Source organism: Orycteropus afer, unplaced genomic scaffold (assembly GCF_000298275.1).
Source record: "Orycteropus afer afer isolate SDZICR_OR568_19922 unplaced genomic scaffold, OryAfe1.0 scaffold00044, whole genome shotgun sequence".
NCBI lineage: Eukaryota > Metazoa > Chordata > Mammalia > Tubulidentata > Orycteropodidae > Orycteropus > Orycteropus afer.
Window position 1 is genome coordinate 5,951,630 of NW_006921631.1, and position 14,822 is coordinate 5,966,451.

Sequence of the window (14,822 nt, forward strand, 5' to 3'; positions counted from 1 at the left end):
TTCTTTGTTGAAGAGGGTCTGTGCAATCCTTCTGCCTAGTCCACCATCTTGCCCCACCTCCCCCAAGAAATATATTCTTGCTTAGCCAAACCCAATTCATACCTGAGGAAGAAAGTAGGGGAGGTCTTTTCTTAACTGCAGGGGCCCATGTTATATGTTGTACAGAGACCTATGTCTCCTAGTTACACTACAACTCTTACATTTCGTTTCATATATTTGAAAACAACTACTATTTCCCCCAAAATGCCAATATCTTTCTCTCTCTCTTTTTTAATTGTGATTTCAGTGAAAGTTTACAGAGTAAATTCACTTTCCATACAGCAGTTCACATACACTTTGTCTCATGACATTAACTACAATTTACCACAATGCAACAGCTCCCCTCCTACTTCTTCCCCATAGTTACCTCTTCCCTGTGTCCATCCCTCCATGCACTCCTGCCCCCTGAGCTAGGTCCCTGTGCATACATAGCCCTTCTATTCTCCCATGATTGTTCTCTCTGAGGAGTGTATCTACCTAATGCAAATGTTCACCTCATATGCTTGTCTTTTGTTTGGCCAGAAGCCACAGGAGTGGGTTCAATTCCAGACCTGAAGGGCAGCTAGGGGCCATAGTCTCAGGGGTTCCACCAGGCTCTTCTATCAGACCAGTAAACCTAGTCCCCCCCCCTACCTTTTTTTTTTTCCAAATGATTCTGAGTTTTCTTCCACATTGTTCTCCCACTCTACCCAAGATCTCCTACATAGATCCCCCTCTGAGTGGTTGACAGTGGTAGCTGGGCACCATCTAGTTCTTCTGATCTCCTAGTCATACAGGCTGAGGATCACATGGTGTACCAGTCACTTGGACTAATTATTTCCATGAATCTTTGGTTTTCTTCATTCTTCTTTGCTCTGGATGATGAGAGACCCATCGTTGCATCTAGATGGCTGCTTGCAAGCTTTTAAGATCCAAGTTGCTACTCACCAAAGTAGGAGGTGGAACAATGTTTCGTGTAGTGTTATGCTAATTGAGCTTGATGTCCTCTGCGACTGTGGTCTCGAACCCACAGGTCAACTACTTCCTCCCTCTGGGTAGCTGGCTGTGGCCAAGAAGTGACTACAACCTTGTCCCTTGTCAGCTCTACTATATACCTGGGAATTCTTTCAGAACATACAAATATACTTATAGAACCATTGTCTGCCAATCCTATATATGGTCTTGGGCACACTCCCCCCGGCATAGACATACCTAATAGTTCAGCCTGTCCACCCATCTATCCACCCATATAGCCATGTTTGCCTTCACTGACAACACAGTACTATATGTGCAAAAGGGTTCATCTTTGTTGTCTGTACCTCTTATGTACCTCTCTATGTCTTCCTCTTCCTCAATGCCACCATGTTGATCACTCACATTTGGTACATTGCCCTTCTCTTCACCCAAATCAATACTTATCTCTACCTATCTAACAATGTTCTCTCTTCTCCCCTCCCACCCCTGGTAAAAAAACAAAATTTCCTTCCATGTATAAACCTTTCCTTGACTTTTTACAACAACGGACTAATACAATATTTGTCCTTCTGTGATTGACTTATCTCACTCAGCATAATGTTCTCCAAGTTCATCCACACTATGCAGTGTTTTGTAGATTCTACATTATTCTTTAGGGTTGCATAGTATTCCATTGTGTGTATGTACCATAGTTTGGTTATCCATTCTTCAGTTGATGGACACCTAGGTTGTTTCCATCTTTTGGCTATTGTAAATACTGCTGCAATGAACATGGGTGTGCATATGTCTGTTCTTGTCCTGGCTCTCACTTCTGTAGGATATATACCTAGTAATGGAATGCAAGGGCACTCTGGTAGCATAGTGGCTAAGACACTTGCCTGCTAACCAGACGGCTGGTGGCTCAAAACCACCAGTCACTCCTCAGAAGGAAGGTTGTTGGGCAATCCTACTTCCGTAGTGATACTGCCTCGGAAACCCAAGGAGGGGTCACTATGAGTCGGGTTTGACTCGACGGCACATAACAACAACAACAATGAAATGCAAATGTCATCATCTCTTGACTTAACATTTCCAATCTCTTTTGTCATTCCTTACATTCATAGTCAGTGCACTTCAAGTAAAGTGGGCAAAACTAAACTCAGTACTCTGGGTCAGGTTTGAACACTGCTTATGTACCTTAAAAGGAGCTCTGGTAGTGTAGTGCCTAAGGCATTTGACTGCTAACCAGAAGGTTGGCGGTTCAAACCCACCAGGCACTCCGCAGAAGGAAGACTGAACTTTACTTCTATAAAGATTTACCACGTTGGAAACCCAAAAGGGGTTGGTCTGAGTCAGAATTGACTCAATAGCAGTGAGTTTGGTTTGGTTTGGTTTTATGTATCTTAAGATTGCACTGCATCCAAATGCCCAATGAATATGAAAAGTGCTTAATCTCATTAGTACTACCAGGGAAACATTAAAACCACAGATACCACCACTCATCTGCCAAAATGACTACACTTTAAAAACTTGCGCAATATCAAGTGACAATCAGTTTGGCAAATTTTGACAAGATCTCCTAAAGCTCAATATATCTATATCCTGTGGCCCAGCAATTCCACTCAAGTATATGGCCAAGATAAATGCATACATATGTTCACAAAAGTCATGTACAAGAATTTCTTGGCAGAATTATTCCTAATAGCCTACAACTAGAGATAACCCATAGGTCAATAGTAGAATGGATAAATACTTTTTGTGGTATACTCAGGGGATGGATTACTGAACAGCATTAAAAATTACTGATATATGCATAGCAACATGCATGAATATCACAAACATTTGAGCAAAAGAAACAGAAAAGAATAGTATGATTCCATTCATATAGAGAGGTCGTCCGAAGGTTTCAAACGAGATCTGTTCCTAAGTGTGTCTTTAAGGAGAATTTGTCGGTAAATTGGAATAGGTGCATATGGTTCTCAATTAGCCCTACTTTAGTGAAAGAAAAGGCTCAAAGCCTTTCCAATGATTTAAAAGCTGTGTTGCCACAAGGGAAGGTGATTGTGGTGAAGATTTGTTGTGTGTAGTAGTTGGTTCAGTTGTTTCAAAGTGAGGGTAAATTCTTTAACTTTAAAGGGCAAGTACAAATTGTCCATAATTTGGGCCTTTGTGACCCAGGAACTGCCTGTAGTTAGAAAACTGGTAAAGGTAATTAATCTACAGTGTTGGAAACCATGAGACAGGGTTACCTTTGGGGAGAAGGGAGAATACCTGACTGGGACTTAGCAAAAGAGGGGTTTCTGGAGTGTCTATAATATTCTCTTTCTTTATGTGAATGGGGTTACTTGGATTTGTTCATTTTTAATACTCCGTCTAGCTATATACTTAATACTTGTATATTCTTTGGCATGTATGTTATGTTGCAATAAAAAAAATTATAGTATTATTTGCAGTGATTCTAGGTTTTTTTTCACACCATATGCTTATACATTTACTTTTGTTAAAATTCTAAGTGCAACACTGCATTTTTTCTTTTGAAATTTCATTGTTATTTAGGTCTGTGAAGCTATTTTGAGATCCTGATTCTGTCAGTCAATGCATTAGCTGTCCCTCCAATTGCATGTATAGCAAAGTCCTCTAGCATTCTCTTGGAGGCCTCCCTCTGAGTTGACACTACAACACTAATTAATATCCTTTAGCTCCAACTGTTCATCTAGTCAGCTGTATGCTCATCATTCCTATAATTTTGTATTTTGCTCACAAGAATATGAGAAATTTATTCAAATGCTTTGTTAAAATCTAGATATACTTTATTTCTAATATTCTCTTGATTTAAAAGTTTAATAACCCTACCAAAAAAAAAAAAAAAGTTAATTTGGTCTGGGGCTCTAAATCCATTTTGGTTCCTTTAATCACCTCTTGCTGATCCATATGCCTACATATCATCATGTATGAAAGCCATTGGATTGTTCACAATCAGTTCAGGTCTCTCTCCATCCAGGGATGTAGCATGAGCAAGAAATGAGCGAGAAGTACATCATTGTTATTACAGGCCACTAATAGTTTGCAGTTTAATCATTAACGGAGCATAACCTAGTTTATCTGGACAGATACATCAAGTTTACCAATCTGTGTTTTCTCATCTTTTGAAATTCTGGAGAGAATGTGCCCATCTCTGGTTTTCCATTCCATCTTTTTCTCTCCATGGTATTTTGAGATGACTGACTTTGCACCTGTCAGGTTTTTTCAGTATTTGTCAATATTATCTGGATCTGGCTACTTGAATTTATTTAAAATGCCTAGGTACTTTATCACTACTTTCTTATCTTGGGCTTTAATTTTTTCTTAGCAATACTTGTTCAATTCTTCAATTCTCTGTGAAGCAGAAACAAAACAAGAGTATGCCATATTTAAGCTTTGTTCTTATTTCTCTTTTATTATTTTACTTGTTTTGAATAAAGCTTAAAAATTACTCTAGGTTTTCTCAGTTTAGCATTTTTCCTAAGTCTCTACTCATTTGGAGAATTCTGTTTTCTCACACCTTTTTGTAAGTTCATATAGCACTTATCAAACTCAGTACCTGTGATTATTTATTATATTTATTTGTTTATTATCTATTGATAGTGTCTGGTACATGTTGTTGTTTTTCATTTAGTTTTTAATGCTAATCCTAAAAAAAAAAAAAAAAAAAAAAGACTTAGTCATCTGTTTCTCCTGTCTTTAGTTTACTTTTTAACATTTGAACTTGCCCAGGCTTTCCTTTTTAAAGGTCATCTAATACCTAATATTTATAATTCAATTTTTGAGGTTTCTATATTTTTGCTGTTGTTGTTAGGTGCCATTGAGTCTGTTCCAGCTCACGGCGACCCTGTGTACAACAGAATGAAACTCTGCCCCGTCCTGCGCCAACCTTACAATTGTTGGCTATGCTGGAGCCCATCATTGCAGCCACTATATCCACCCATCTTATTGAGGGTCTTCCTATTTTTCACTGACCCTTTACTTTACCAAGCATGATGTCCTTCTCCAGGGACTGGTCTTTCCTGATAACATATCTAAAGTACCTGAGATGAAATCTTGCCATCCTCACTTCTAAGAAGCATCTGGCTGTACTTATTCCAAAACAAGCCCTTTTGTTCTTCTGGCAGTCCATGGTATATTCAATATTCTTTGCCAATACCATAATTCAAATGTATCAGTTGTTCTTTGGTCTTCCTTATTCACTGTCCAGCTTTTGCATGCATATGGAGCTATTGAAAATAGCATATCTTGGGTCAGGCACACCTTAGTCCTCAAAGTGAAACCTTTGCATTTGAACACTTTAAAGATGTCTTTTGCAGCAGATTTGCCCAATGCAGTACATCCTTTGATTTCTTGACTGCTGCTTCCATGGGTTTTGATTGTGGATACAAGTAAAATGAAATGCGTGGCAACTTTAATGTTTTCTCCGTTTATCAAAATGTTTCTTATTGGTCCAGTTGTGAGGATTTTGTTTTCTTTGTGTTGAGGTGTAATCTATGCTGAAGACTGTAATCTTTGATCTTCACCAGTAAGTGCTGCAAGTCCTCTTTGCTTTCAGCAAGCAAGGTTGTGTCATCTGTGTATGACAGGTTGTTAACGAGTTTTCCTCCAATCCTGATGTGATATTCTTCTTCATATAGTCCAGCTTCTTGGATTATTTGCTCATTTTCCCTGATTCTTTAAAAGTGCTTTTCTTAAGTATAAAATATATGTGACTGCATCCCGCTTTTTCCTAATAAGAGGAGTGTATTCCAGTATGACCTATGTCTGGCTAAAATTACTAAATAGTTCATCTTTACTAATCAGAATTAAACCCACATTAACAGTTCACTTTTTAAATTTTCCTATTTCTTGTATAACCTATTCCAGGAACTTGGATTGCTCTGAAAAAGCTGAGTTGAGGACACTCTTCTGTTCAGACTGGTAGAGCATGTTTTTTTGTTTTGTTTTTGTTTTGGTTTTTTTTTGCAACATTTGAGCATGAGCATGCAATCAGCCCAGCAGTTAAGGAAGCCTTAGAAAATCCTTATTTCCTTAGAACTGACTGACCAAACAAGTTAAAATTTCAACATTGCCTTCCACTTACAGCTTAAGACTTTCCTCATTTCCAGCTGACACACACACACACACACACACACACACACCTTTGATCTCTTACCTTCTATGTAATTTAAACTAAACTGGTTTGCATTTAATCTCTTGCTTGTATGTAATACCCTATTCTGTAACTCACCTCCATATATATGTATTCTCATAAAAAAGCCAAATCTACTCTATTTTTTTAATTTTCAAAAAGAGGGAAGAAATTATGACAGACCAAAAGGGAGGAGGAGAGGGAAAGTAAATACAAGGACAGAAGGAAAAAGAGCCTAGTCTGAGTGGACAGTGCTCCTGGCCCACCACCAACAGGACTTGAATCTTAAGGATTCACAAAAATGGATAGAGCCATTTTGCTACCCTCTTTCACTCCATTCTCTTTCTAACAGTGTTCAAGGCTGCAGTTTCAGTCTGTGAGGTTTTTCCATCTGTAAATAGAAAGTTGACCCTTTTGAAGTGTGAATCAACAACTCTGTCACTTTTAGCATCACTCAGTCACTTATTTCAATAGATGAAAACACAAGTTAGAACAAAGCAAAGGGGGAAGCAAAGAAATAGGAAAATGAATGAATGAATATATCTGGTTCCCTTCATTCCAAGTTCTTCTTTCTAGAAGGTCTATTTGGGGATTGCTTCCTGTGACTATAAAATCCTGAACATATGCTGTGAACATGAACACTCCGATAGAAGACTTGCAGGACCGCGCCATCATCAGAATAGCAGCTCATTTACCAGACCTCATTGTCTATGAGGACATCTCTATAGACCTACCATCTGTGAAATATTTTGATGGCGTCTTGATGTTTGTTGATATTTCAGGCAAGCACAAAATGAATGTTGAATGTGGAATCTTTGGGTGGTGTAAACGGTTAAGTGTTCAGCTACTAACTGAAAAGTTGGCAGTTCGTATCCACCAAGAGAGACCTTGGAAGAAAAGCCTAACAATCTGCTTCCCTAAAAAACTAGCCACTGAAAGCTATTCTATAGAGCCCAGTGCTACTCTGATACATATGGGTCACCATGAGTTGGAAATGGCTCTATGGCAACTGGAGTTGGTGGTGGTGTTCTTAATGTGGGTGAGCAGCAGGCTCACATCAGAATCCACATACAGAACTTGATTGCAGAATGGGGATGCCACTTTTTAGTTTCTGGGCTAATTACATCAGATATTCTCTGCTGAAGAGATAGGAGTGAGGGGATACCCTGTAGCACTGGCTCTCATTTTTTCCTTACTCAAGTATTTTGAGTCATGGGCAAGTCTTTAATATGCCCAAATCCTGTGTCTGGAACTTCAGACCTAGTGTCCCTGCCTCAACTTTACTGATTCCTCCCCCAAACCCCTCACATCCCAGTCAGAACTGACCTCCAGGAAATGATCTCCCCAGATGTTTATACACTAACTGTAAATTTGCCACCTGTTCACAAGTGTTTGAGCTTTGTGTATTTTCATTATTGTAGAATAAATGTTCTATTCCAGTTAAAGGAATTGTGGTCTTAACTATGAATTGAAATTTTCAGGGTGAGTGGTAAAATAAAGGCTTTACATAACCCCTAAAATCATAAACATAGACAGAGGAAGCTGCATATCTGGCACTTGAACAGGTACAAAAATCATTATGAAGAAAGTCTGTCAGTTCTTAACAGCTGAGGCCCACTGCTCTCCAGTGTGGCTACCTTCTCCTGACTGTTTGGTTCCTTCAAGTGGCCAAAGAAACCAGCTGCACATTTTTTACAGGTTTTACTGCAATGACTGAGAAGTTCAGCAGAGCCATGTACATGGACCGAGGGTCTGAGCAGTTGGTGGAGATCCTTAACCACTACCTAAGTGCAATAGTAGAAAGTAAGTGTCCCATAGGTTCCTCACTTGAAAATATTTCAGTTCGGTTCTTCTTGTATTTATGCTTATAACTTTATAGAGTACAATTTCTTACCATTCATTTTTCCTGTGAAATCTGCGTGAAACCAATCTTTCTTGAAATATTATATAGTACAAATCAAGGAATGTAATCAATCTCATTAATGCAAGGTATTTAGTTGTTGTTGTTGTTGTTATGTGCCGTCGAGTTGGCCCCGACTCATAGCGACCCCTCTTGGGTTGCCAAGGCAGTATCACTATGAAAGTAGATTGCCCAACCTTCCTTCCGAGGAGTGGCTGGTGGGTTTGAACCACCAGGCTTCTGGTTAGCAGTCAAGTGCCTTAGGCACTATGCTACCAGAGCTCCTAAGGTATTTAGAGAAAGGCCTAAATTATGGACTATTTTTAAAAGAATTGTGATAGTAGTACTTTTAGTTACATTTTGTATAACTCAAATATAGTCACTGAGAGATTTCTTTATGAGTAGATAAGAGTGGCTTATGATTAAGTTTGTAAGAATTTGTCTCCTAATCGTGCCTTCTGAAACACTTAGAGCTGACTGAAAAGTTAGGTCACCTTTTCAACCTCTGCCTACTATGTTGTTTGCATGATTACTTTGAACTATTCATGAAGAAAAGGATTTACTCTATTAAAGTAAACTCTAGGTCTGGTCTTTTATTATGTTCTGAGTTCTCTAGTAGGTCTTGGGTAGTGCAAATAGTTAGTGCACTTAACTAACCAAAAGGTTAACTAACTTAACTTAACTAATCAAGTTCACCCAGAGGTGCCTTGGAAGAAAAACCTGGCAATCCACTTCCCCCAAAATTCAGCCTTTGAAAGCCCTATGGTGTACAGTTCTACTCTGACACACATAGAGTTAACATGAGTTGGAATCGAGTCAGCAGCATCTGTTTGCTTTCTTTTTTTTACATTACCTGGTACAGGAGTCTGCCTCTTATGATGTCATTCCATTCTGACAACTCCATCAAGTTGGTTCTGACCTCTTTTTTTTTCTCTTTTTAGTTTTCATTATTGCTGCCTTTTATTATCAATATCTTTATAAATCCAATCTTTATTTGTCTTTGGGGTTGGCATGAGAATGATAACATCAGTAAATTATGTGCTGCAACATTGTATGTAGTGCATACACATTACTAATGATAAGATGCCCCCCCCTCAAAAAAAAAAAAGAAAAAAAATTACAGAGGTTAGTGCAGTTCACGTCATAGCTATAATACATTGTAAGTTGGGACAACGTGTAATGTCTATCTTACTATAACCCACTAGGCTGAGTGTAATGCTCCTTAAAAGCAGCAATATCTAATTTGTTTTTGCATTTCACTCAGTACCTAGCATTATCACAAATTTGTGACAATGCATGTTGTCGTTGTTGTTATGTGCTGTCAAGTCAGACCCGACTCATAGCAACCCCTCCTTGGGTTTCCGAGGCAGTATCTCTACGGAAGTAGATTGCCCCATCTTCCTTCTGAGGAGTGGCTGGTGGGTTTGAACCACCAGCCTTCTGGTTAGCAGTCAAGTGCTTTAGGCACTGTGCTACCAGAGCTCCCGTGACAATGTATAAGTAAGAAAAATATTGTCCATTTAGGACATAAAGCCTGAATAAACAAGACCCAAATTGACCATGTGTGTGGTTTTCCCATTTTCTGATTCTCAGTACTTATGGAGTCCTGTCACTCATCCACCCACTCATGCTTACTCAATCCTCAGCTCATAACATATACTGATCAAAAAAAGAAAAAAAGCATCCCGTTACTGGGGAGGAGAATAGCTGGCCTCATCAATAGCCCCATCTTCCTTTTTCCTGTCTTTTCACATTCACAGAAATGGAGTATACACATAATCTACTTCACTGTACTAATTCTACCGTTGAGGAAACAGACCCAAATGGGTTAAGTAACTTGTCTGAGCTGACATCTTTGGTATAAGTCTATTCTCTGAAATGCTGTTCTTTTGCCCCAGTTTTTATCCCACTGATGAAGAATGAATTCTGTTTATTAGCTTTAAGATTTTGATTTAACTAATTTTCTCTTTTTTCTCAGAAGTGTTAATTTTTGGAGGAGACATCCTAAAATTTGCAGGTATGAGGGTTTACTCAGAAGGGAAAGGTAAGAAATGAGTGCTGGAGTGCCTGAGCTCTGACAAAGGTGGCGGCAACTCAGAGAAGGCTGGGTCTAGGCAGTGTGCTGAAGGCTGAAGAGTGTTTGAGAAGGAATCTTTTTTTTTTTTTTTAAATTATGATTTGGGTGAAAGTTTACAGAGTAAAAATTCATTTTCCATACAACAATTCATAAGTAACCTTCTATACAGATTTCATACAGACTGATCCTCAGGGCAGGTCAAAAATCTCTGGTGTGTTTGTCTCTTACAGGTGACGCACTGCTAGCCCTGTGGAAAGTGGAACGAAAGCAACTAAAAAACATGATCACAGTGGTCATTAAATGTAGTCTGGAGATCCAAGGATTGTTTGACACCCAAGTGTCCGAAGAAGGCCTAGATGTCCGGGTCAAGATAGGTAAGCATTTACAAAGGCAGTTTGGATGTGAGTCCTGACTCCTACAGGATCTCTCTCCCAAGGAGAAAATGGTAGAACTCTGACTCAGCCTCTCCACCGGGCCTTAAATTTGGAATCAGGCAGGCTGTGATGTGAATTTTGACTCCATTTACCAGTTAAGTGAATGAGGGTTTATCATGATACCTACCTCTTTGGTTAATACAGAAGTCCCTGGGTGGTGCAAACAGTTACTTGCTCAACTATTAACCAAACAATTGGCAGCTCGAACCTACCCAGATGTGCTTTGGAAGACAGGCCTGGTGAGCTGCTTCTGAAAGATCATAGCCTTGAAAATCCTTTGAAGTAGTTCTACTCTGCACCTATGGGGTTGTCATTAGCTGGATCTGCTTGGCAACTACAAACAACAACAAGATAATTCCAAGAATAGTGTAGTTAGTGCAGTGCCTGACACACAGTAATCACTCAACAGAAGTGGTTATAGACCTTCTTGTTAGGATGTTGTTAATTGCCTCTGAATTGGCTCTAACTTGTGGCAACCTTATATGTAACAGAACACAGCATTGCCAGGTCCTTTGCCATCTTCATGATCATTGGTATGTTTGAGTCCATTGTTAATGGTTTTATTATTATTGTAGTTATTATTATGGTGGTTGTCTTGCTGCTTACCAACTAAGCACATCATTAAGTAATAGAGAGTACCTTGTCGTTACCTAGACTCAGGAATATTATTAGACTAGTCATCCCCTACTTCATAAGGATGATGTACAAAAAGGCTTCCTGCGTGAACCTGCGCCACAGTTCCAGCTTTATGGAAGGCTTCTGATGTTCACACCTGTACTAACAATAGCAGATATTTCCTTATTGCTCTTCAAACATTATTCACATTATATCGTTCCTGCTTCTCCACAGCCCTAAGGGATAGGCATTATTGTAACCATTTAATGAGTGAGGAATGAGATTCTGAGAGGTGTAAATGTGGAGGTACAGCCAGAGCTTCTGGTTGGTGCCGTTGGTGTGTGTTAGCTTCTGCCTAGCCTCAGCTTGGTAAACGAAGAATTCTAAAGCATAAGAGCAGGCGGGAACCTCCTTTAACCTTCTGTAACATATGCCATGTTTTACTTCTTTTGTCTCTGTTGATGTTATTCTAAATTTCCAAATAAGTTATATATTTTATAAAAAAATAAATAAATAATGTTATTAAAACACTAAACATTTTTTTCCCCAAAGTTAATACTCAGGGAATCTGATATACTACCCTTCTTGATAATGTTGGACGCCCAAACCCCTCAAATGCGTGCTGATTGACTGTTACGGGCAGGGGTTCTAGCGCCTTTCCATTGGATGAGTCTGTGCATCAGTGTATTTCAGCTAGAAAACAAACTATATGTAATACCAGAGGAGATGAGCATTAACAACCCTATGTACCACAGAAAACAAAGATAAAAAAGTAAACTTTGATGACATTAATTGCAGGCATTTAAAAGAACCATTTATTACTTGTAATTCATTTTTACATGCATTTTCTATATATGTTGTATTTTATAACATTCTGTCTTCTATTGCTCAGGTACCAAAATCTTCAGCTCCCAACTTTAAAATAATTAGAGGAAATATTGATGGGATAAGAACACCTGACTATCAAAGTGCCTCCTTCTTTTCCCCAACCCTCTAGCTATTACCTGAAACTCTGCCCTAAGGGTTTCTTTTTAGTTAAATCTTCATCTTTGATATAAAGAAAATCCTCCCCAAATAGGAATTATTGACGTTGTTCCATCATTGCCCTTAAGTATAAATAAATTGAAGGAAAGATAAAATAAATTTGGGGGCTGATAGGGCCATCTAGAGAAATAAGTATCATAGAAAGATGAAAGCTAGAATTCCTAGATTGGAAGGAGAGTTTTGGAAGGCCTGGGGCTAGTGGAAGCATTCTTCAATTCCTATGTTAAATTTCAGAAGCCTAGATTTTGCTCTGAAGTAGTATAGTTACACCAAGATTCTTATTTTTCCAAGAACCAGTGCTGCTGAGTAATAATCCAGAACTTCTCATACAAACCTGTCTCTTGCTTTCTTGCCAGGATTGTCTGCTGGCAATATCAGCTCTTTGATCTTTGGAGATGAAACACACAACTACTTTCTGGTGATTGGTCAGACAGTGGATGATGTGCGCTTCGCACAGAACATGGCACAGATGAATGAAGTCATTCTGTCACCAAACTGCTGGCAGCTCTGTGACCATAGCATAGTTGAAATTGAGAGGATTCCAGATCAGAGAGCAGTTAAGGTAAGTGTGGTGCAGCCGCTTACAGAAAGTTCTGGCAGTCTGTACCATGGACGCCCTGCCTGAGGAGCCACTGGGAATGCTGCTTCCATGAAGCTACTGGACTGGAGGCTGGGCAGGGGTCAGCTTAGTTTTAGAGGATACCTCCTCTGGGGAATTCAAGAAGGAAATGTTAGGCTTCTCTCTGCAGGTAACTAAAGATGCAGAATTTGGAATATTATCCCTTCTGGGAAACTAGTGACCTTGGTTAAGGAACAGGAAAGGTTTCCTGGCTATTTGATAGGAACAGAAGGAAGGAATTTTGAGGACTGCCGTTGGCCTGCACTCTCACTTAAACAGCACCCTTATAGCCCAGAAGTGCAGAGATCACTGAGGGGAAAAGGATGGAAATGAACAAACTGCAGGACAGTTTAGTAGCAGTGAGGGAAGAGAAACCTTCCCCAAGGCCCTGTATAGTAGAAAACCTGGTTAAAGTGAAGATTATAAGCAGAACTATCCTTGAGATGTGGTCAATTAGAGGACCTGTGCTTTGAGGGCATGAGAAGGGGAAGAGTTGTGTTTCTGGCCAAACCAAGGGAATGGGATGGCATGACAGACAGACAGAAAAGACAGATAATCCATGTAGATGCTGGCAAGGGTGGGAGGTAACACCACACCTACTCATCCATCTTTAGTTGTCCCCAGTCCCCCCACTCACCCTTCCAACAACCACATCAGCTGCATGACCTGTCTGGCTGATAGCAATGCCTCATCCTCTATCTTCTTCAGTCATTCTTCATACATTTAATTTATTATTATTATTATTATTATTTTGATTTAATTTTACAAATATAGTACAGAGAGGGAGTTCTGGTAATGGCAGACTAGGCAAAAAGACTGCACAGACCCTCTTCAACAAAGAAAAGGGGAACCAATTAACACAGATACAGAAGATAATCCTGGACCCCTGAGTCTTGAAGGAAAGGATATAGAAGTGCACTAAACTTCAACTAGCAAAAGAATTTGCATGAAATACCAAAAACAGAGACATACGGAGCTGCGGTCTGGCAGTGATCCTGATGGCACAGACAGCTTGGATATTGCCTAGTGGTGATAAGACCTAAGAATTAATCTAAAAATCAGCCCTGCTAGCCAGGGACTGCACGGAGGATTGCTCTGGTGGCTGGGGAATAAAAGGGGAGGCAGCAAAGAGGATAGCAGGCTGAGCTGTGGACTTTTGCCTGTCCAGGGACAAAACCATTTTGAATGTTTACAAGCAGCTTGACCATTTTGGATATTTAAAGTAACAGCATTCTCCCAGACTCCAGGGGCTTCAGAACAGGCTCTACTCGCTAGTAACCCCAAGGACATTCCGGACCTTGATGACTGGAAAGATGTGACATTCCCCTTGTTACTGTTATACCCCATACCCTCTTGGTGAACGGAGGTGCGGCCATCCCCCACTCCCACCCACCTTCTGGGCCCACAGGAACTCTATCCCAGTCTGTGTGCTCTGAAGGAGCCTAGGTGCCCTGCCCTCCCCTCCCCCAATTTTTTGTTTTTTCTTTCTTTTTTCTGTTTTTCAGCTTGCTTGTTTTTGTCTGTTTTAAAGCTACTATTATTATTATTACTTTTGTACTTTCTCCTATTATTCTTTATTCTTCCCCTCCCAGGTCCTAGTTTTTAGCTTTTTTTCTTTTCCCCATTCCTCGTTGCAACTTTTTTTTTTCTTCCTTTCTCATAGTTAACCCTGTTCCTTGTTTTTCTTTTTGCATTTTTCACATTTTTTCTTCATTATTCTCCTTCTCTACCTTTTTTCTCTTATTGCCCTATCCCCAGATATTGCAGGTATTTTTTTTTTCTTCTTCTTCTTTTTCCCTTTTTTCATTTTTTGGTTACTGTTCCTGTGTGATTACATGGTGTATTTTTTGTCCATGTGCTTTTACTTTTTTGATGGTTATTCAATAGTTCTTTTTGTCTAATGGAGTGGAAGACAGCAACAGTTCCCATACAACAGAACTACATGCACACCTTCCTGAAACTTCGCTTACTGACTGAGAGCCACCACTTCCTTCTCCACCAATGGG

The 14,822-nt window shown here is 39.5% G+C and overlaps 1 protein-coding gene across 1 annotated transcript in view; it reads left to right on the top strand.

Annotated features, from left to right (window-relative positions):
• The first annotated feature begins 6,761 nt into the window (after positions 1-6,761).
• ADCY10 (adenylate cyclase 10) overlaps positions 6,762-14,822 on the top strand; it is a 113,955-nt gene continuing 105,894 nt past the window's right edge. The window contains exons 1-5 of the mRNA XM_007937730.1: positions 6,762-6,909; positions 7,826-7,930; positions 10,006-10,044; positions 10,335-10,478; positions 12,554-12,759. Of these exons, the coding sequence (XP_007935921.1) occupies positions 6,762-6,909; positions 7,826-7,930; positions 10,006-10,044; positions 10,335-10,478; positions 12,554-12,759 (642 nt within the window). The remainder of the gene's footprint in view (positions 6,910-7,825; positions 7,931-10,005; positions 10,045-10,334; positions 10,479-12,553; positions 12,760-14,822) is intronic.